The 23,466-nt window shown below is 47.5% G+C and overlaps 1 protein-coding gene across 4 annotated transcripts in view; it reads right to left on the reverse strand.

Moving 5' to 3' along the window:
- Positions 1-11,782: 11,782 nt before the first annotated feature.
- Positions 11,783-23,466, reverse strand: part of FOXP4 (forkhead box P4) — a 142,086-nt gene continuing 130,402 nt past the window's right edge. For all 4 annotated transcript variants that reach the window (XM_084611193.1, XM_084611195.1, XM_084611194.1 and 1 more), the window contains 2 exons: positions 23,193-23,353; positions 11,783-22,525 (listed from right to left, as the gene is read on the reverse strand). In XM_084611193.1, the coding sequence (XP_084467319.1) occupies positions 22,381-22,525; positions 23,193-23,353 (306 nt within the window). In that variant the 3' untranslated portion in view covers positions 11,783-22,380. The remainder of the gene's footprint in view (positions 22,526-23,192; positions 23,354-23,466) is intronic.

The raw sequence follows: 23,466 nt of genomic DNA on the forward strand, positions 1-23,466 counted from the left end.
ATATGGAAGCCAGTTAGATAATTTAGCTGGCTCATTTGTTACCATTTCTTTCCTACGTCGAATAGGTGGATTGAAATTTTTCTAATTAAAAGGTTTTTTTTTTTTTTTTCAAAAATGAAAATTTTCTTGAAAACTTTTCGATGTTATTCAATGAAAATTTCTGCTGGTCATTTTCAGTTTTAATTTACCAGGCTTCTTTTTACCCTCCTTTTTTTTGGTAGATCCCTCCTCCCTACTCAACTATTCATTTTGATTGGTAGATTTAGTCAAATGGGGCAGGGGTGGGCTCAGAACTGAATATTTTCAAAACAAAAACAAAATTAGATTTCAAAATCCATTAAAAACATGTCACAGAATTTCTTAAACAATAACAAAAAGAAAAAGAAAATCAGCTCCATATAGAAAATGGAGAACTAAAACGATCTCCAGAATTTTCACAGAACTAATTTCATTTTTGAAAACCCGCTCTAATCGCTAACATTTAAGAATTTTCTTAAGAAATCCAAGTAGATACTTTGAGGTTGTTTCCTTCTCAACACCAAAACCTGTAACAAAGCAGTGACACACGGGAATGCTGGAAACCTACATTTGGTTTCCTGGCCGTAGTCGCCTGGCATGGATTAGGGTTACAGCCCATGACTAGGGTCAGGATCTTCTCTTCTCAGTGGCTATGGTTCTATCTTCCCTTATTCAAAATAAAATAAAGTTAAAATAAAACACAGTATCAACCACAAAAAGAAAAGGAGGACTTGTGGCACCTTAGAGACTAACCAATTTATTTGAGCGCGGATGCATACCGTGGAAACTGCAGAAGACATTATATACACAGAGACCATGAAACAATACCTCCTTCCACCCCACTCTCCTGCTGGTAATAGCTTATCTAAAGTATTCATCAAGTTGGGCCATTTCCAGCACAAATCTTCTGCAGTTTCCACAGTATGCATCCGATGAAGTGAGCTGTAGCTCACGAAAGCTCATGCTCAAATAAATTGGTTAGTCTCTAAGGGGCCACAAGTCCTCCTTTTCTTTTTGCCAATACAGACTAACCCGGCTGCTACTCTGAAACCTGTCAACCACAAACTAATTCAGCCAATTACATGACACACCCACAAATAAAGGCCTTAAAGATGGAAGTCAGAGTAGATTAATTTAAATCATCTCCCCCTGATAGCTGAGAGGATTGTGTGTGTGTGTGTTGGACACCTGTCAGTAACGACTTGATCAGACACCCACTTCTTGGTCTTAACACAACTTCTTCGGCGGTGGCCTGTTCAGAGAGAGAGGCACCTACTGCCACATGGAGCTTGCACTTGCTGCTTGGGGTGTTTTTCGCTGCCTGCGAAGCGGAGCGAATCAGTGCCAATGCACCTGCTGGTTTTGTGAGGAGTCTTACGGGCGCCACAAAGGAAGCCATCTGCAGCACCAGCAACAACAAACTTCACAGGTCCTACAAAATCCAGGGCCAAGGCCACATGTTCTCAAGCGCCATCGACAGGTGCACGTCCTACGCACGAGCTATTTACAGCGGTACAGGCACGGAGGGCTCTGGTAACAACACGGACACCTGTTCCGATACTACTGGGAGGGGTTTAAAAATCCCAGACACTTGAGACAGGCACCACAGAGGGTGAATATTGGTCCTGCGCCTCTTTAATACAGAGGAAAACTTGAGACGTTCCTTTATGGCAGTTTTGCACGTTCCATAGACTCTGGAGGGCCTGTCCCTCTAGGAGCAGAACGTAGCTGCAGCCATGTTGAAATAAGGCCTCAGTGCATTAGCTGGCAATTGTGGCAGGCGGCCATGCTGTGTGGAGCAGGTACAGAGCAGGATGGGTAACCCACTTGTCAAGTATATTACACAAGGATCTCAAAGCACTTTCCCAACTATTAACAAACCAAACCTTGCCACGCCTTACTACGTTGGGATGCCAACATTGTATTTCAAAAATAAAGGACTGTTTTCTTAGCACCTCTGCCCCACCCCTCCTCCTGATATTATTTATTATTATTATTAATAATAAGCAGCACTCACCTACATTCGCCAGGAGTTTCTGTTGCTGCTTTTTGCGGCACTCAGCAATACCTGATCTTGTTGTACAGAGATGAAGAAATAAGGGACTGTTGGCAACTGAGGCAGGTGATTATCATCCTCATTTTATAGGTGGGGAAATTAAAGGGCAAAGATGTGAAAGAAAATTTGCAATCTGGGGTGAGTAATGTTAGACACCTACATCCATACTTGGATGCCTACGTAAGCAGTGGGATTTTCCAGGGATTTGTCTTCACTTCAGAATTAACTTGGGGTGACCATCATCCAGATCTTAGCCTGCCACACTGCACAGTCCGGCCTGAGTTAGTTTGTCCTCCCTGATACTATGCTCTGCAGTGTGTGTTGCTAGGATTTCTGGAGGCACATCGCGTGGTCCTTTGTGCTGTAGTAAGCTGAGCCGGTTTAGGATTCTTTCCCAGTGAATTGTGGGAGAAACTCTCTGTCCTTCTGAGTACTTGAGTGATTTAGCCTTCATCCTGGGTGGGTTACCAGCCCGACTGAGAGATCACTTGGCACGGTAGATCTATAGTCCCAGCCGGGCCAGCTAGCTGGGGTAGAAAACACCACTTAGATCAGAGGGTTGTGTGGGTGGATCAGAAGGGGGCTCAGGATAACACCTAAGTAAGATCTGAGTTAAGTCTGCAGTGAAGACGGATCCCACAAAAATGCACCAATTAATCATACTGAAGCCAGTGGAAGCTGCAGGTGCTCATACCTCTGAAAACTAGGCCCCTTATTTAGGAGGCCTACTTTATAGACACACGTTTGCAAATTTTGGCATAAGTGACTTGCCTAAGTCCACACAAGAAATCTATGGCAGAGCTCAATTAAGCACAGCTCTCCCAGGGCCCAGCAGTGAGTTAGTCACAAGACTGTCCTTCCCTTCTATTTCAGGGTGGTATTTTGCACCTTATCATCCTGGAAGATTTCCTCCTCTGGACCACATCCTCAGCTGGTATAAATCAGTGTCACTCCATCAAAGTCAATGCATGAGTCAAGATTTACACTAGCTGAGAATCTGACCCTTCCATTTGTCACAAGAATTTAGCAACAGGACTTGACTTTTCATTTTACAGGATGTTTTGCAACATGCTCTAAATCTAACCAGAGGCAAATTCTTCTCAGTTTAAAAAGAGAGAGAAAAAACAAAATCCAAACCAGGCCATCTGAGAAACCGCACTGCAGCAAAGTGGTTAACCTCCCATGAATGGTGCCATACATTTCAGTCTATGTCTCAATACAGAGAGGAGTTGTAATTGGCTGAGTCGTGTTTGAGTAGGGCCAGTGCCATAACTGATCTGTCTACGTAATTACCGTTCTTTGCGTGCGCACAAACTCTCTAAACAAAATTACACTCTCAAATCATTCTGTTTGGGGCAGGATGGGGTAAGGGGTGGAGGGAATGTGGTTTGCAAGGTTTTGAGTGAATGACCCCACTGTTTCATATTTTCAGTAAAAATATTTTGATGGATCACGAGTTATTTCTGTAAATAGTTTTTTTAAAAGGGAATAGACAAAAAGTTAAAAAAAAATCCTCCTTCAGAAATTGAAAAATTACTTTGCCCCTACTGGCTTTGTGTGGCGTCTTCATCGGTAGAGAGGAAAGACAGAGCCATACGGAATGATGGCAGAATGCTGTGCCTGGTGACATAGGAACATCTCACAGTTCCTCAGTTTCTCCCAGCACGAGTCATTGTGGGGAAAATGGTGCAGATGACTAGCAGTGGGAGGAGCTCTCAAACTGGAATCACTGTAGAGATTATTATTCAATGTTATTATCTGTATTATAATAGGGCCTCCATTGGGGTAGGTGCTGTATAGACACATGGTAAGAGACATCCCCGTCCCAAGGAACTTACAGCCTAAATAAACAAGACAGATGGGTGAGGAAAAGAAAGAATATTTCCTTTTACAGATGGGAAACTGAGGCACAAAGTAAGTGTGGAGAAAGTAAATTATTTACTCCTTCTCATAACACAAGAACCAGGGGTCACCAAATGAAATTACCAGGTTTAAAACAAACAGAAGGACGTATTTCTTCACACAACACACAGTCAGTCTGCGGAACTCTTTGCCAGGGGACGTTGTGAAGGCCAAGGCTATAACAGGGTTCAAAACAGAACTAGATAAGGTCATGGAGGATAGGTCCATCAATGGCTATTAGCCAGGATGGGCAGGGATGGTGTCCCCAGCCTGTTTGCCAGAAGCTGGGAATGGGCAACAGGGGATGGATCACTTGATGATTCCCTGTTCCGTTCATTCCCTCTGGGGCACCTGGCATTGGCTACTGTCGGAAGACAGGGCACTGGGCTGGATGGACCTTTGGTCTGACCCAGTATGGCTGTTCTTATGCGTAAAGTCAATCCGCAAACCTGTGGCAGAACTGAGAACTGAACCCAGGTGGTCTTGACTGATACGTTACTAATACTGATACTCAGACCCTCAGTGGTTCAGGAGCCAAATTAGTGATCAACATTACCCAAAACAGCCACAGTAGTGCAAATTCATTGCTTTATTTACTCTCTCTCCCTAATTATCCTCACAGCAACGTGACTGATCAAATATTCTACAATTGGTTAATAACAGATGAAAAGCATCCTGATTGGTTAATCATTAAATCACTCAGTGTTTTAATATCATGTGCTGCAAAGAGCCACTTGCGGTTCCCGAGCCTCAGTCTGAGTATCCCTGCTCTAGTGTATTAACCACACTAGTGTCAATCAATACTTAAAGTATTGACACTGCCCAAGTACTCCAGTCCCAATTTCTCACAACTAGGTGACCCTGTGGAAAAACGGTGCAGGCAGCCAACTGCATGGGGGAATGCTTTCCTACTGCAGCCCTGGCCTATACCAGCAGGAGGCACTGTATGGAAGTGGTTGCATGGGAATTCTGGGCTACGTCACTCTCAGCCAGAATCACCATTGATGATGGGCTGTATTAAACTGCAGATGGATTTTCAATGGTTTTTACACTCCCCACAGAGTGTGTGTGTGTGTGTGAGAGAGAGAGAGAGAGAAACTTCACAGAAATGTGACACACACACACACACACACACAAAATAAAAACCAAAACACTCAACAATTTGGCTTCAAAATTTAGACATGTCTCGTGTTTTCAAAGTGGAAAAAAAATTGGTGGAGCCTATTTTCCCTGAAAACAGACGCACCGTTGCAACAAGATATGGAAGCGATCAAGTTCACAACACTTGGACTTCCATTGCAATTACTTTTGCCCACGTCTACTGCAGACCAGAGTATGAGTCCTGGTTTTGGGCGGAAGCTCACATCTGCTCCAGTCCCCACCTGTGCCAGCAGGAGTGAACAGAGAATCAAGAACTGATATAAGAAGACTGAATGTGAAGAGCTCTCACAGCTGACCCAGTCCCAGCCTCTTCCAGCAGGAGGCACTGTAGAGAATCAGAAATTGGTGTAAGAAGACTGAACATGAAGAGCGCTCACGGCTATTCCAGACCCAGCCTCTTCCAGCAGGAGATGCTGTAAAGACTCAGAATTGGTGTAAGAGGAGTGGGTATATGGGCAGCGATCAGCTACTCTATTCCCAGCTTCAACCAGCTGTAGAGAATTAGTAGCTGACAGAGAATCATTGGCTGTGTGGAGCTCACAGTTACTCTCCGGCCTGTTTCCCAGTTCAGAAAATGGAGATTATTAGACCCTGCTACAAATGAAATTGAAGGATCAAAGCAAAACCCAGTTAGGTTCGGGATATAACAGCGTGAGGCCTGTCAGGTGCTTTCTTCATGCTCAGTGATCATGCATATCCCCTCTGTAAACACTCATGAAGAGCCTTGCCTTCAGCTTCAGAGCAACCATTGCCACGTCCATATCCCTGAGGGCTGGCTGAACCAAACACTGCCTCATGACCCAACCTCCCCTGCCCACCCCCAGCCTCCACCTCGGCTGCCCAGTGCACTACTTCATCTGCTCTGTCCCTCCGCTCCCCCACAACTGGCATCTAGGAGCCTGGGACATAGTCTGAGCGCTGCATGTTTGCATCACAGATGAGAAACCCACCGGTTCTCCCAGTTCCGGGCTTTGTGCGTCACAAGGGAGCTGTGAGAGAGTGGTTAATTCTATAGGTTTCTAATGAGTTTTTTGGTTATGATTATTCTGTGGGAGAGCGGGTAGCAGGCAGTGGTGGTAAATTAAAGAATTTATACACATTCTTTTTTCCATTTTTTAACAAAGGGCTCATGAAGAGATTATTCTCTCTCCTGATCCTCCCAGTGTTACCAGCAATAGCCCTAACCATGCAGTCTTTACTAAGGTGGAAAGAAACCTGGTTTTGCAAGCCAAATTTTGCCTCTTGGCTTCACCGGCGTAAATCCAGACTAAGGGATTTCCATGGAAATCAGTGGGGATGGTCTGGCCTGCCACAGTGCAGTTGAAAGCAGAATTTGGTCTAAATGCAAGATTCCAAGAATCCATCCTTTCTCCATTTTGCACAAAGTGACATTAATGTTCAGTTTGGTTTGCCACCCGGAGACTCGCATCCACTGTAAACCCCGCCTTGCATGCAAATAGCTAGACACAGCAAGCACATACCCTCCTCACTCTATGCACATACCTCGTGTGCTTATCCACAAGTCCTTGCCGACTGTGAAATCCCCATCCTTAGCATACTGAGCCCCTCCAACTCTAGGTGCAAGAAAAATAGTTCCATCCCTCCACAGAAATAACATGGGCCAGATCCGCAGATCGCATAAGTTGGCATAGCCTATATCAACCCTCTGCCAAGCACAAGCAAAAATTTCAGGGTCTTGCAGTTCTGCTTGCCAGTGGAGGAGAAATCGGAGCATAGAATCTGGGTATATTCTTGTATATAGTACAACATAAAGTAAACTATACTATCAGTCCTTGAATAGAGGTGGTCATGAAGGGCACACAAACAATCCCCTCTTTCTGAAATTTTGGCCCAGCCATTGCCCATTTCCCAGGCCCTAAGAATTGACTCTAGTTAGCGAGATTAAGCCAGAGAACAAACCCTCTTGCTGTTTGCAACAGCTCCCCTGCAAGAAACCACATCATAAAACTAGCAACAATACAGTAGGTCTTCAATGACTGTACACTGTTTGCAGGCTGAGAAAAAGAAATTTGTCAGACCTTGTGCGCCATCTGGTGCCTCGTATCATAACAGCCTTGTTGAGATCAATGCTGCTTCTCTGATTTACATCAGCCAAGGACTGGTCCTGTGTGTATCCACCATCTCACGACCCATAACAGCCCAGCCAGAGCGGGAAAGCTTCAGAACTATCCCCCATGTGACACCCTAAAGTTAACTGGCTTCACCCTGATATATCTACAGATCAGAGGTAAATGCTTTTGCTCTGATATGGTCATTGAAGTCCTTTGACATCCATTTAAAAAGGTGTTTCTAGATGAAATCTTGGACCAAAGTACTGCTTTTCTTTACAGATAAGCTCACTGCAACAATCAAGCCCAACCCAGACCCTTCCCTGGTCTTTGTTCAATGCCTCTTGTAGCAATACTGGTAGACCAACTGCAACACTCGGAGTGACAAAGGAGGCCAATAAATCAATAGAGAGCTGGAATGAGTGACCCTTTGACTGTAAATGAACTCCAAGATGCTTGCCCCAAAAGCAGGGAGTTCATCTGAAGCAGGAAGTATCTCGGGTGGGAATCTGCACTCATTTGTTACCACAGGCATAAGCTGTTAATTGAGCGATAATCGGCAGTGCCATGTGCTAGGAGAATGAGACTGGGGTCATGACAAACAGAAGGGTGAATTCGCTGGCTCAGATGAAATAAGAACCAACTTCTCTATTTTGTGCTCTGAGCCAAAGTCTAACTTTTCTTTCTTGGGGTCAAAAAGCAATAATCCTATTTGCCCTTCCTCCCAAAGTGCTGCTCAGTCACTAAAACACAGCCACCATTGGGGTGCAGGGCAGCCCGTGAATAACAGGCTGGATAAAAATGGCGGGGGGGGGGGGGGGGGAAGAGATTTTGGTTAAGGGTACAGGGGCAAACCCTGTATTTGTACATATGGTTTGGGATTATCACAGGCAGTCAACACTGGCCCAGCTCTGCTCCCATGGAAGTCAATGGTTCAAACTTCCACTGGTTTCAACAGGAGCAGAATTAGAGCCATACTGAGTGTTTCTGAAAGTCCATCCCAAGGGGCAGAGAGTATTTGAACATCCACGCAGGCAGAACCTTGGTCTTTCACGATGCAGTGGTCAAATGAGATCTTGAAGTCCGAAGGGCATCTAAGATAGAGAGAGGGGAGCTGGGGGCCTCCTGTTGCCATTTTGCCAGCACCTGGTTTCATTCTGGCCCAGGTGCTGGGAGGGAGGTTGTACACCAGTCTCCTTCTTGAGCCGGACACTAGTTTAGCAATCAGACAAAAAGAGCTTTCACGTCTCAGGAAAAGGTTTATGGTTTGACAGTTAAAAAGCTCTTTCTCCAAGCGTTAAATCAATCCAAGCCGTACATTTCCCACAACTGACAGTCTGTATGGAGCGAAGAGCCCCCCTTCACCTTGCGCATGATCTGAATGGTACACATGGAGGCGGGACCCAATGCGAGGCTGGGCTGAGTCTAAATTGTTTAACAGGTCTGTGGCCACATAGGACACTTGTTTAGGAAAGCTTGTGTGTGTTTGAACCGAGGGATCCATGGTGAACAGGTCTAGTAATGGCACCTGAAATACTGCGTTCAGTTCCAGGCACCAACAGGAAGATATTGGCGAGAGTTCAAAGAGCACTAAAAACAACCATTGGGCTGGCGGCATGGATTTAGGAGGAAGGATTTAAAGAGCTGAATAGACACAGCTTGGCTAAAGGTCAACTGAATGGGGAAGAAGTCAGAACAGTTTCCTAATAGTGGACAGGTCTAAACACTGATGGGAAATTGTTATCTTGGTGCAAGCAGTGGGGTGTAAGCACGGCTCATTGGACAAAATTCAGAAAAGGAAACAGTTCCACATTAGGCAAAAATTCCCAAGAGCGAATTCAGCTGTGGGACGGGCTCCCCGTGGGGAAGTGGTGGAAGCCCCATTGCTTAAAACTTTTCCATTTGCACGCAGGGTTTCAAAGAGCTCAGCTTGTTCAGTGCTGGGTGCTTTTGGAATTCTGACCCTTGCTTCACAGCCTCAGTGGGAGTTGAGCTCTTTTGAAAATTCATCCCAGTTTGTCCGTGCTGAGCCACTGGAAATTTGGCCCCTAGATTGAACAGATCACTAAGAAAAATGTACTGTAGGGAACAATTCCACATGAGCAGAGGCATGAAGTAACTGATTGGATCTTTTCCAGCTCTGTCTTCTGGGATTCCATCTTTAAAAATAAGGTGGGGGGGGAGCGTGAACCAAACTTTTCCAAACTCTGATAAAGTTTTGGGTCAAGTTTAAGGGTGAACTGAAGGTTGGTTTGGGTTCGTTCTTAGCTTATCTGAACTCCGGCCACCCCCACAAAAACGAAAAGAGTTTATTAGAAATGTTATTCCGTTTCCAGAAATGCCCCACCATTGATGAAGATGCTTTCATAGCAGGGCTGCTTAAAAAAAAAAAAAAAAAAAAAAAAAAAGGGCAGAAAAAAATTCCTGCCATTTTGTCATCAAACCTCTGAAATTTTTGGAATTGGGTGCCCAACTCTCATTAACTTCTAATAGGAGTTAGGAGCCCAAGTGCTAGGGGAAAACGCCCCCTAAACAGTTTTCTGGTGTGTTGGGAGGAGAAGTGAGAAGGGTCCCCTCCCTCGTTTTATATTGCTGTGCTTTTCCCATGGCTGTTGGTAGATCAGTGAAGTGACGCTGCTCCTTTAAGAATAGGGTTATTTTGGTGTTAAGGCATGACAGGCAGGTTGCCCGGTAACAAACATACACTGCGGATTCAAAGCTGGAGGTTTAAAATGATTTTTATAATCAAATTTCAGCATGCTCGTCTGCGTAGCATGAGCACCTTCCAGTGGCATCTTGAGCAAGGCGACTAACAGCAATCACCTTCGGTCGCTCATCCCCTCCTGTTTTAGATGGTTTTAAAAACACACACACATACGCAAACCTTGCACAACATGTGCGTCGAGAAAGCAAGGTCAAAGACGCGCACCTTGCACTGACAGTGGGAGGTTTGTAATGGGCCTTCAACCCAAATCCTCAAAGGTATCTAGGCTCCCAACTGCCACTGATATTAATGGCCCAAGTATCTTTGGGGATCTGGGGTGTAGTTCCTTGGGGGAAGTTTATTGTTGTAGTCTTGGGTCACTTTTCCTCTGCAAGGCAAAGTCTGCTCAGCTACAGTGGTGACAATCATCGCTGTCGATGGCTTAAAGGATACGTTCTGACCCCCTCCTCCCCCTTCCTTACCGTTTTTAAAGACGGAGTGGATTTTGATTCATTGAATGAAACAAGTGGGATTCATTTTTTCTCCTCCATCCCTGCTCGTCAGGTGTCATGGGAAATAAGGGCTGGGTGGCTAAGCCCGACAGTGTCCTCTGCTAGGGGGCCATGGAGCAAGGCTAGGATTGGCAAGAGCCCGGCTGCGGAGATTGGCAGGTACTTCATGCTGTGTGGGGACTCCAGCTGATACCCGTGTGGGCAATTCCAATCTCTCACTGCTCTGTCTGTTGTACCTACCTGTTGTTTCTCATCTCATACTTGGGATGGAAGCTGTTTGGGGCATGGCCAGTCTCTTTGTTATATGTTTGTACACCTGGCACAGCAGGACCCTGGTCTCTAGGTGCTACTGTAATACAATATATCAGGAGGAACTTTAACTGGGAGATGTGTAGGGCCCTACCAAATTCACAGCCATGACAAAAACGCCATAGACTGTGAAATCTGCTCTTCCCCCATGAAATCTGATCTTTTGTGCGCTTTTATCCTATACTATCCAGATTTCACAGGGGAGACCAGCATCTCTCAGATTGGGGTTTCTGGCCCAAAAGGGAGTTGCAAGGGGGTCACAAGATTATTTTAGTGTGTGTGTGTGGGGGTATCCCAGTATTGCCATTCTTACTTCTGCGCTGCCTACAGAGCTGGGTGGCTGGAGAGTGATGGCTGTTGGCTGGATGCCCAGCTCTGAAGGTAGCAGAACAGAAGGAAGGGTAGCAGTTCTGCAAACCCTCCCCCTCCCCAATAACCTCGTGACCCCCACCCCCACCCCCAAACTCCTTTTTGGGTCAGGACCCCTACAATTACAACACCATGACATTTCAGATTTAAAGAACTGAAACTATGAAATTTATGATTTTTAAAATTGGGAAATTGACCAAAATGGACTGTGAATTTAGTAGGGCCCTCGCAACAGGCCAAGGAGGAATCGTGCTAGTAAGAGTGGTGGGAGCCCCAAAACCAAAACTAGTCGGGACATCGTTCTGTTTGTACAGCATCTAGCACAAGGAGGTCCTGGGCCATGATTGGGGTTCCCAGGCCTTACAATAATATAAAAAAAATCATGATTCCCCACAGCAATGGGCTGGATGACGCAATCACTCTTTGCCCATTTCGAACCGCTCCGGTTCTGTCATGCAGCTGGACTAGGGATGGGGAATTCTGTTAAAAACACTCACATCTGTCTGGCAATTGTCTGGCATGTGCGCATTGTCTGGCGTGTTCAACAGCGGAGGCGACTACCCGTTACGTGTGTTTTTAAAGGCACTGCTCCGGGCATCCAACCCCAAATAGCCCGAAACCCCTGTAAACACCAAGAAGGTAAGAACGTTCCCCCCGCCCCACAAAAAGCACAGCCAATACGTCAGCATAGGTAATTTATTTTATTGCATTTTATAATGCCGTTGTCCATACAGATTACATGCAGCTAGATCTACTGTACAAGGGTTTACCGTCTGCCAAAGCAGACACACGGAAGTTCAGAGTACAAATACACAGCAATGCTATTTCCTTTATACAGCACGGGCATATGGCAGGGATGGGGACAGCGGGAGAGGAAGGAGTCAAGGTTTATGCACATCCGCCCGCCACCTTCCCTGTCCCCTCCCCCATCTCATATCATCCCACTGACCAACGCCGAGGAGGAGGAAATAATAAAGTTACCATCACTGCAGGTCTAAATCCACCCCCCAGACACACCCCTGACTTTCCTTCGAACCAAGAGCAAAGAGGAATGCAGGCTTCATGGTCTGAATCGCGGGGAGCTGAGCAGGCAGCTGGAACCGTAGTTTGGGTGAAACTTGGAAAGCAGGGGTGGTTTTCTCCTTATGCAACAACGCCACCTTTTCCAAAGGCTAGGGATTGTGACCAGGGAGAACAAAGTCCCTTTGCAACGGAGCGTGCTTAGAACGAGGACGTGCAATGGCCATGGAGGGTACTACAAGTGCAAACTGAGGTCAGGTCAAGTCAGCAGACCCATGCTCCCTCCTCCATCCACCCACTGAGACCAACAAGCCACATCAGGGCCTGGCTCCATGGCTTGTGCAGAATGGCTAAGCTGACACTGATTAGAAGTCACTAGTCATTGGTTTTTGGGTGTTCCCGCCACCTGAGATTCAGTGAGAGGTTTGGAAGACTATTGCCAGGGTTGCGCAAAGATCAGAGAGGCAGAGCTCTGGCTGTTGTGGAGGGGGAAAATGGGGAAGGATGACAGGACAACTGGCTAATGGTTCTTCTGTTACAAGTTCGGCAGAAATTCTAAAAGGGTTGGGGGAAGGGCTGAGCTGCCAGTCCCCTTTGGCCAGCCCAGGTTTCTCACGTGTAAAGGCAGAGGGTGACCCCATTTCTGCTACGTGTGACCAACCCCTGCAGATCTAACCCCGCCTTGGGGTGTTCCAAATCTCAACGCCCAGCGGAGGTCCCTATTTTGCAGATGGTGCCTACGTTTACAACAAACTGAATCCTCATTCCGAGTATCCTGGAACTTTGGGGTCAGTCAGAATCCAGGGGGCAAAATCCCACAGCTGGGTCCCAGCTCTTATTTTTTAAAAGCTTCCAAGAACATAAAACATTTAAAAAAAAAAAAAGAGTGACACTAGATATTTATGTAAACAAAAGACCTTTGGTTGAATTAAACTTCAGCTGTCTCTGTCCTCCCTTCCACCTCCTCTAATTCCCAGTAAACAACGACTGGCAATGGTTAGACCAGGGAGCCCAGTTCCTGTCTTGCACTGGTTGCTCTGCCCCCTCACCACTCTACCACTACAAGCTAGTCACATAAAAAACCCAAAAAAATAAAACCCAAGACAACATGGAAAAATGGAATAATCTCCAAGCAAAACCAATGAGAGATACCAGAAGAGTGCCCTAATTTACAGAAAGGGGTTCTAAACTTTCTGGGCTCTTCCCTGCCCAGAATAATGCCATTAGAGAAAAAGGAACCAACAACAGAAAAAACTCATGGTAGTAAGTTTAAAACCAGTATATATATCTCTCAATATATACAGACACACACTTCTGCCACACCTTGCGTTTGGTCCTTTAACCCTCCCACCCCTGCATTGACCGTGTTTTGAGGTAACGGACATCGAATTTTAAAAATTCAATGGGTGAAAAGAAACCACCCCCACTTAAGTACTGTACGTCGTTTGGGTGAAACGCAAGAGAAGGTTTGTGTGGTATTTATTGTACCTTAATTATACACAACTCTGGGAAAAGGCTAGGCCAGGCAATGAGGGGTAAGAGAATGAAATAAAATTACCCCTGAGTATCAAACTGGACACATTTAATGTGACACAAACACTTAATGTTGCTTGAACGATTGGGACAAACGAAAAACAGGAGAGCTTGGAGCTGTAGGATATTCCAAACCTGCACAGAGTTTAAAAAACCCTTTATATTTATATATATTTATATATAATTTATATAGTGCTCTTCTGAGCCAGATCATGGCATAACAACATACAAGGACACACATTATGGTTGACGAGCAGAGAAAAAAGCAGCACAAGCCAGTTGCTTTTTGGTAACAGTACTTGTGTGCATCCTACGGGCAGCTGCGTATGTGTGTTTTGCATACAGTGGTTTTTTGTTTGTTTGTTTTTAAGTAACATCATCAAACTACTAAAGAATAATAATGAAATTGAACTTTTTTGGCTTATCTAGAATGAGGTGGCAACGTGCCACGGGCCTACCAACTTTCAGGATCAGGCTAATGCTTTGGCAAGGCTGTAACACAAGGACAGTGCCAGGAGATAGACAATGGTGATCTCGGAAATTACAGCTTTGGTACCCATTGTGTCGCAGATACATTGGACAGGGTGTGTCCCTGTTCTGTGCACACATCTTTGGGTGGGTGTTTATTCCCAAGAATACGGGATCACATTTTGCCCCATTTCTATAGCTTGATATGGGTCTGTTAAGGAAGAGTGTTGTCCACCCCCAAAGTAATTTCTGCTACAGCTTTGTCTACGCTGAAAAAAAACCACCACATTTTATTAGAGCTAACATGAGATTAAGCCCACAGGGTTGTCACTCACGCTGGTGTAACTGTGCAGACTTTACTGGAGTTACTCTGGATTTACACCACTGTAACCAATTTCAGCATCCGCAATGTAGACAAAAAGACGTTGGGCCACATCATCAGATGGCGTACATCCACATAGGTCCACTGACTCTTTGCCTACCTGAGCGCTAAGTCATGTTAGTTAACATGTTCTAACATGATGCAGTTTCTCGGGGCAGACAAACCATAAGGTGGATGCATCTGTTCTAGGAATTCCCATCTTTGTTGGCACTGGGCATCTCAGTTGGGAAGCCCCTCTTTGTTCAATTCCAGATCCGATTTTCAGGGGCACTGCAGCTCCCACCGGCTCCAGATAGAGCGTTTTCAGAGTGCTCCATGCCTTGAAAAATCATCATATCCTAAATATCGAGTGGAAACTGGCATGTAGTTTAGTGCCAGCCAGTTTCAGGTGTGCTTTTTTCAAGGGGGGTTTGGAATTTCACTAAACAGAGCCTCAAAACTATTTTCATACAATTATTTTGGGGAGAAAAAGTTCAAAGAGCACAAGAAAGTGAAATGGACCATAAACAGAAAGTAAAAAAGGGAGCAGGCCAGTTTCACCCACCAAGCTGAATGAAGAGCCAATATCAATATACGAACAGCATCAATGATGAAAAAAGGTACCAGATTTTGAAACTCCCTTTCAAAATTTAATCATTAAAAGGGGGAGGGGAGAAGGGACGGGGACAGACTAATTAGACTCACTGGAATCCATACGTGGGAACATTCTTGACAGCAACTCTTTAAGGAACACGCTCACATTTCGATGAAGGTGGCATGAAAGCCACAACTCTTAGCCACCAAATGTGCAGCCCATGATAGAGACATAGCTTTTTAAAATCCAATTGCAACTTGAGATTCTGAAGCAGGCCACACCTATAGGGAGCTAGGAGACAGGAAATCTCTTAGTCTACAGCTTAATGAACACAAGAGCCTGTTTGGAGGCTAGATCTTGCCACTTGATCTGTGCAGGCAAACCCATGAGGTCATGTGAAACCTTGTTAATTTCCTTGTGACACAGAGGTTGGGGCGCAGACCCAGATGCAACATCTGCTCCTTGGAGAAACATCAAAAGTCATGCTTGTTCCAGGGCATCTTTGCTCCGCAGGGATAGTACTGCGTTGGTGACACATCCAAATGTTACAGGGAGTGATGTGAGACTCAGACAACGCTATGAGATGAGGCAAGATAACCACATCTCCCCAATGAGCGACTATTTAAAATAAAAGCAAACAAACAAAGAAAAAAGAAAGGAAAGATTGTTCTGCCGGAGCTGGGAAAAAATGCCTCGCGCTCACAGAAACACATCCGCTTTCGGGGTAGGTTTTCCCCAGGTCATACAACGGCCTCTTCTGACTCCTCACAAAGATGTCCCACCATGTGCTGTCCATGCAAGCGGATTTCTCAGGAGAGCCCAAGCAGGGATTTTACACTCACTCACACTCTCTCTCGCTCTTTCTCACACACACAAAATACCAACTTCTGTCTCTGAGGCAGTTAGAGGATTTTTTTTTTTAAACCCTTTATGTGCTGTTTTAAAGCTACAGTCAGTTGCAGAGGAGGAAGAGCCTCTCTGGCACTGGGCCGGCAGCTGGCCAAGGATCACCCTCGGAAATGAGCATTTGATAGAATGTCTCCGTGGCCTGTCACAATGCTTAGTAGCCTTACTGGGAATACCTGCACGGGTGATATTTCCCAGCGCAAACCCCATTAAAGGTCTGATCCTGCTCTTATTAAGGACAGTGGAAGGGTTCCCATTGATGTCAAAAAAAGCAGGATCAGGACCCTAAGAAATGGTTAGATATGGGGTCTGACTTGATGCTAGAGATAAGCCCTATTTAGACTTTCATGGTGGGGCCAGGCAGCCTGGCTTGAGATGCAGCAATGCATGCTGGGACCTGTGGTCTCCAGGTATACCTCTGCATATTGAAAGTGACTGGAGCCTGCTTCCATTTTAGTCACATGAAGGGTCTCATCCAAAGCCTGTTTAAATTAATGGGGCTTTTCCTATTCGCTTCAATGGGCTTTGGATCAGGTCCTACTGCTCCTGACAAGATGTCAATGCACCCCACTCCGCTGGGCAACGGTCAGGCATTGCTGCTTTAGAGTGCGGCCGTGAGCACAACAAATCCATCCTTGCCCAAACCTCTCCTGACTGGCTTGCGAGGTTAGCGCTATCCCCCAAGGATTGGCATGTTCCCTTAGCCTTTGGTTTAACCCGCTCGAGGTGAACAAACTCAGAGTGGCAGAGGCTTTGGTTTAAACAGAGACAATTCTACTTTGAAAGAGAAAGGACTCCCTCGAGTGGGGATGGTTACAGGTCAAATCCTCACCACCCTGACTGCACAGTACCAAGAGCCACCATATTAATACACCCACGTCTGCACTGGGCCCCGCAGAACCAGCTGTGGGTGCCCAGTGCACACAATGGATATTGTACCAGGCAAAATATTAAATAAAAACGAGAACAAGTAAAGACAGAGGTGACCGCGCCAGGAATACGGTTTCAGCTTGAAAGGACAATAAAACAACCGCGGTGGCAGAGAGAGAAACTCCGGAAGAAAACAGTGCTGAAGTTTAAGCTCCCAAACCTGGTGCGATCAGTTTACAAAGGAACCAACCGGCCAACGCATCCAATGCGGGACACATTCCGAGCAGAACAGCAGCGTGTCTCATGGACCTGGGCTCGCACTGCTCTGAAGTATCTCAAGTACTGACAATGCTCGCCGCATCCTCAAGAGAAGCTACAATGAGCTCTCGGCCAAACTGGCTGCCCAAAGCAAACGGGAATCTCTGCTAGAGAGCAAAGAAAGAGAGAGAAAGGATCCCTAATACTTTGGGGGATACAAAATAAAGGGGAAACAATAAGCCCTTTTTGAAATAAAAGAAGTGTCCGCAAAAATGAAGCAAAATTCCCAGGAAAAATCTGGATGTATGCAGCAAAGGCAACCGCTGAGGGGTTTGGGGTTGAAATGAGGGGGTTACAAAGATCTATAACAGACAAGGGTCAGAGACGTGAGACAATAGCAAGAGATGGCTCCCTGGAGACAGATGAAATGGGAGCCATCCCCAAGCCCTTCTAGCACACCCTTTGTCGAGAACACAGAAATACAGCAGTAATGCACAATTCCGGTCTACCTTCGTAAAAATGTACACACAGCACCTGTAAACTTTGGTTTAAAACAATAACTTAAAAGTCAAAGTCATGGAAAGGGAAAAAGCTCTGCGGGCCTCTCTTTTTTGGCTGGCAGATGGGACAGAGCAAAGTGAACGTGTACACACACACAAAAGAAGTTAAAAGGAAAAGTTTTGGTTTATGCTTCTGGCCCAGGAAAAAGTCTTTGGTCAACAGTTACGCCAATTGCAAAACAGCCTGTACAGGGAGCTGGGGAGGGATTTAAGAGCGATCTCAAGCTGAAGAGGATAGGCCAGGTGTGTGTGTGGGGGAACCTAGTTAGCTTCTCAAAGGTCGCTATTTCCTAGCTATCTCTGGAATGGAATTGTGCCCGAAGGAATGCAGAGAAGCCTGGAAGGGGAGCTGAGGTTTTATTCTCAGTTTCTACACTTCATCAGCAGGTTGTCTATCAAACATGGTCACCTTTGTATTTTTACAAGGGGGGAGGCCTGGGGATCAAGCTTGCTTCGCATGGCTATTAGTCTGCCTGGAGGTCTCCAAACAAGTAGCTGGAGACTGACTGGTATTAGGAATTCTACTGCCTTCTTCCATTAGCTGCCACCCTTCTGGAATTGCCCCTCCCACTCTTGACTTTCCCCACAGGTGTGAAGGATTCTTTCTTTGTAAGGCATCTTCTCCCCCTTTACGCCCCCAGACAGAACTTTCCAATCTCTCTGCAGTTTCAGAGAGATGTGACTGGGAAGCTGTGGAATGGGGGGAAACTCGTCTGTTTGAGGAGACATCTAGTGTGGGCTCTGGGGAATGCCAGCTGCAATTCTGACCTGGGACTGTGGCATTTCTTCCATGAATTCCAGCTGCAAGAATAAAAGATTGGTTTTCACTCCCCTGCCCCAGACTTTGTCTAGACTGGATACATCTCCATTGTAAAGCAGTCAGAACATAGGTTTCTGTGACACAGAATTTAACAGAGAGGGTAAGGAGAAGGGAGATTCTGGTGCGAGGTGGATAATTTTCGTAGGTTACTGTGGGGAATCCAGCTGCTCGCTGATCTTAAATAGCCATTCACGACTTTGAAAACCTGGGAGCGGGAGTGCAAAGTTGACCAAAAAGCTGGGTTATCTACAGGCTGATGCTCAACAAGTGCTTTTAAAAAGCAGGGGCCAATGGTGTGAAGCAGATAACACATGGCAGTTAGATAGCACTTTCCCATTTTAGGATCTCCAAGAGCAGCAACAGCAAAGCATGGGGATCCAAGTTCTAAACTCTCATCTGGTCCCTTGCTCATGGATGGGCAGGGAATACAGTGGGTGGGAATTACTAGTGTCACTCTCCAATGACCCCTCTGGTCAATACTGGAATCACCCTGACTGGTTCTGGGAAGGGATTCATCCTTTTTGCTTGATTGGATGGTCAGCAGTTGCTCTATTAGGCAGCAGAGAGGGCAGGGAATTCTGGGTCCCAGCTGCTGGTGGAAGGAGACTCTAAAGGGATTTAACAGGAAGGACAGATAGACGGAAGGATTTGTGACACCTAATCTGGAGGCCTCTTCTGGAACGATTCAGTCTGGGCTGTACAGAGGGACCGAGCGCCAACGGCTACCCACCTACCTCAGCAGAAGACAGGGGCCTGGAGTGGGGAATCAGGCTATAGAGAAGGGATTGTCGTATATTCTTAAGTTACCGTGTGTCCATTTCTGTGCATGCTGCCTCGGGTGCTTTGTATTTGAATTACATCATACAGGAGTGGATACTCTGCATGGGGCCCGTCTGGAGGGATCCCAGCTAAATGCTTGCGAGTGGGTGGAGAAGGGGGGATCCGAAAGCACCAGCTGCCATTAAGGAGCCGGGGGGAGGAGGGAGAGGGGAAATGGGGATGGAGAGGGAGGTATAGTTATGTCCAACCCATTTCCTTCATGTGATCCTTGTCAATCCCCCAGCATCCTCCCCAGCCCTGACCCCGCTTGCCCCAGGCTGAGGGCACATCCCTCGTGAACTATGACTCCATCTTGCATTCTTAAAGGGGAAAGACTGCAAAGCGAGACAAAAACCGAGTTACAAGGAGCACCGAGTTATTCGCCACAAGCCCCTGGAGCAGGGTTGGGTGTGAGAGAGGATTGATTCGACAGAGAAATCACTTTCAATTATACCCTGCCGATTTTTGAAATGGGGATATAAAGAGCAGGCCAGGGTTTTAGCTCCATCCAGACATGCTGGAGTGGGAGAGGTTATTCGCGGGGCAGAGCATGGTGAGGGGAGATTTTGGGCAAGCTTGGATCTAGATCCAAACTGTGAGCAGCTGGGTCCCATGATCACCCAGAATGCATAATTCTGTGATGTCCCTCAATGGCACATGGTGTCTGCGACAGGAGAGTGTAGGAGAACCGGCACCGAGAGGAACTTTAGAACACGTTAAAACGTGCGTTGCCATGCCAACTGCCGCTTGTGGCCTGCATCAGTAGGAGCCATTGGGTGTCTGGAGCTGCACTTAATTCTGCATTCAGCTTGGCTTCTGCAATTTGCCTTTAGGAGATGGAGGGGAGGGGAGGGGAGGGTTGGGTGTGAGGGAGAGAAAGGCTGAGGTGAGGCAAGAACCGGACAGGGGTACTGTGCTGGCTTTGGTGACAAGCTCCTTTGCTGAGATAAGCTCCTCGGGGTAAATCCACTGGTCTGAAAGAGCTTGGAGAAAGTCCCAGAGGAGAAGCAGGTCTGCTCTGGAGATGCACCAGGAGACTAAACCCTCTCAAAAAACACACCCACCTGCCTCCATCTCCCAACACTCCCCAAACAGGATCCAATCCTATAACCAGACAGTTCAGCTTGCCAAAGTCTCATTGGTGCTGGGGGGTGGGTAGCAATGTCCCATCCGGGAGGCTGGACAGAGGAACCTTTGGAAGTTTGCTGCTTTCTGCAAAGAGAAAAGCCCTTGGGCAGTGTGACGTGAGGTAACAAATACACAAATAACCAACCGACAAAAATCAAGGGGGAGAGAAGGGGTTTGGTGTTTGGATTTTTTTTTCTTTTTTTTTTGGCATTAATACCGTCTGTTCACCGGAACTATGGACCTTCTATCCCTAAAAATCTTTTGGTATCTTCCTGTCTTGACAAAAAACAGCTTGTGCCCAGTTCACCATGGCTCTTGTCCCAGGTCTCTGACAAGGCGAGGGTGGCGGGACTGCAGGCTGCCCACTGTCCAAGCCAGTGGGCTAACTGGAGCCAAGTGCCTGGGTCCAGCTCGGCTCTGTCTGACCACAGCGGAAGAAGGGCCCCATGGCTACCTGTCAGTACGTATTGCTTTAGGATTGTCCCGGTTAGCTCAGGTGGCCGAGCTCCTGTTTTGACTCAGAGCCGAGCCAGTCCCCACGCCCGCTCCTTTTGATTCCGCTGTCTTGTCCCGCTCAGCTTCACTAATACAAACCAGCACACGCGACAACCCAAGCCAGGATGGCCCAGGGGATGACTCTTCCTTTCACCGCCCTTTCCTTAAATGCCCTGCCCTTGGGAAGGGAAGAGGGAGGCTTCATAAAGCAGGCACAGACCCTGCTCAGTGTTTCACCCCATGAGAACTTTTCATCGACACAGAATGGGGACGGAAGGGGAGCTGGGAGGAGGAGAAGGAACCAGATACGTTGTTCGGCAGAGAAGGGCTCAAGTCTTTTCCTGAATTCAAACTGGCATTCGGCCCTCGTTTCGATCTCTGATGCCCGGGCCCTGCTGCTGTCCTTCCAACATTTCCACCACACGAGACGGAGCGGGAGAGATGTCCTTTCTTCATTGCCAAGGGGAACAAAACTCAAGGGCAGAGTATCCGCCCCTGCTGTGGAGTGTTTGCGTTTGTCTGGGTAAAGTGGACCGCCACCATGATGCTACCATGCCACTGTAGAGCAGGGCAGAGAGGGAACAGGCGTCGGGAAGGAGGGAGATAAACCCAGGTTGGCTATTCTGTTCTCCAAGTGGTTTAGCATTTGGCGGGAAGACCCGCTCGAGGCAGCAGCGTGATGCGGCTGCGTAAGGTTACGCCAAGCTCAGGCTCCTATGGACACAACCGGTTCTTTTCCTCCATAGCCAGGAAAGGAACCAAGATGGGGACGAGTGGAACTTCCAGGCCAGCCACCGGGTGGATATCTGCAGGTGGCATCTGTGAGGTGAAAAGTTTCTCCTAGTGCAAAGCCCACTGAGGGGGAGAATGACTGGTGGGTTCCTGGCATCACAGATGATTTTTTCCAAAGGGGCGGTGGGGTGGGAGGGAACGTTCACGGAGGGGTGTAGCTTGGACGTTGCCTCCACTGCGTGGAACGTTGCTTGGGGAGAACCTCGCATGGAACAGAATAGTCCCGTCACCACTGGAAAAGCCCAGAGCATGGACTGAGACCCACCAAAATACCGAGAAAACCAACGTGACAGGAGGTGCCTTCCTTTTGCCATGAAGTTGGAAAACGGGGCGAGGGAATAAGGAGAAATTTTCGGACAGAAACAACCTACCATCCTCGTTCACCAATCACTAACCAAAGGGAGAGGGATTGTTTTTTTTGTTTCTCTGCACGTCCCCCATTGTGGGAGTCTGTTAAGAGTCACCGGGACAGGGCTGGGAGGGTCTGGGGGAGGAGGGACGTGCCTTCAGCAACAGGTTGCACCGAAGAAACCCTTTTTGCTTTGTCAGGTTAACGCCGAAGGTCACCTTGAGGAGATGGGAGCCGATGCTTGGTCTCCGCCTGGGGTGGGGGGTAGGGGCGAAGTGCTTGCCCCTAGGTGAGGAGGGAGAGCCTTTAAGACAAGTCTTCCACCGGCAGCTCCTCCTCCAGGTCCCTGTCCTCTGGGATCGTCACATTCTGATTGGTGGTAGCCATGAGAGAGATGGGCCTGCTGTCGTCCTCCGCCTCGGCAGGTTCTTCCTTCACGTGGACTTGATGGCTGAAGGGAGACAAGGGGAGTTGAAGCTTAAAGCCTGTGCTGAGGGAGTGAGATGGTTTGGGGGATGAGGGATAGGGCCTGTTTAGCCTCCGGCAGTCACTGCTGTGACCAAAGGTGGTTACCCTCCAACTATTGTTCCATGGCCTGTATGAGATGAGCTGGCAACACCCTAAAACCCCCACAATTGGCACCCTTTGACATGAAGGCTCATCTCCCCCATCCAGAACAGGTGCCCCTCCCAGCCGGGGAAGAGACCCAGGAGCAGAGAGAAGCATGCACTGCCATTGCCCGGGCTGAATGAGCTCTGTGGACGGCCAGAGGCCTTCAGTGTCCAGAGCTGTCAATCCGGCACCGCTCACCAGCCCTACGTTCACTTGAAGTCCCTCAAAGCTCTACGCTAGGATCCTGGCTCTGCTCATTAACTGCAGAAATGAATCCAAAGCAAAACCTTACCCCTGATCCCTCCTGCACGCAGGCATTCCAACACCGAGTTCTGCGGCATGGGCCCCTATTGATCCACTCCCTGCTCCGCCCTGTCCTCTTGGCTTACGGAGTTTCATAAAAGCTTCTGATGTCTCCCCTTCCCCCAGCTTTGCGTTCCCACCTTCCTCCGGTGGCGTCCACGGCTGTGGCTGTGGCCGGAAAGCACCCAGGAACCGCCGCTCACCTGTACTGCTGCGGGGAAAGCCGGGGGCTGCTGCTGCCGTTGACTTGTTCCACGGTGCTGCTCACGTCGTCGTGGCCGATGTGCAGCATGCCGCTGGTGGAGCTGGTGTTGATCATGGTGGGGCTGTTCAGGAGGGGGAAGTTGCTCTCTGCCAGGGCTGCCTGTAACAAAGGGACAGAGAGCAGGTGAATCATAGAACATCAGGGTTGGAAGGGACCTCAGGAGGTCAGCTAGTCCCACCCCCTGCTCAAAGCAGGACAAATCCCCCAATTTT

Source organism: Lepidochelys olivacea (genome assembly GCF_965140295.1).
Source record: "Lepidochelys olivacea isolate rLepOli2 genome assembly, chromosome: 21".
Classification (NCBI taxonomy): Eukaryota; Metazoa; Chordata; order Testudines; family Cheloniidae; genus Lepidochelys; species Lepidochelys olivacea.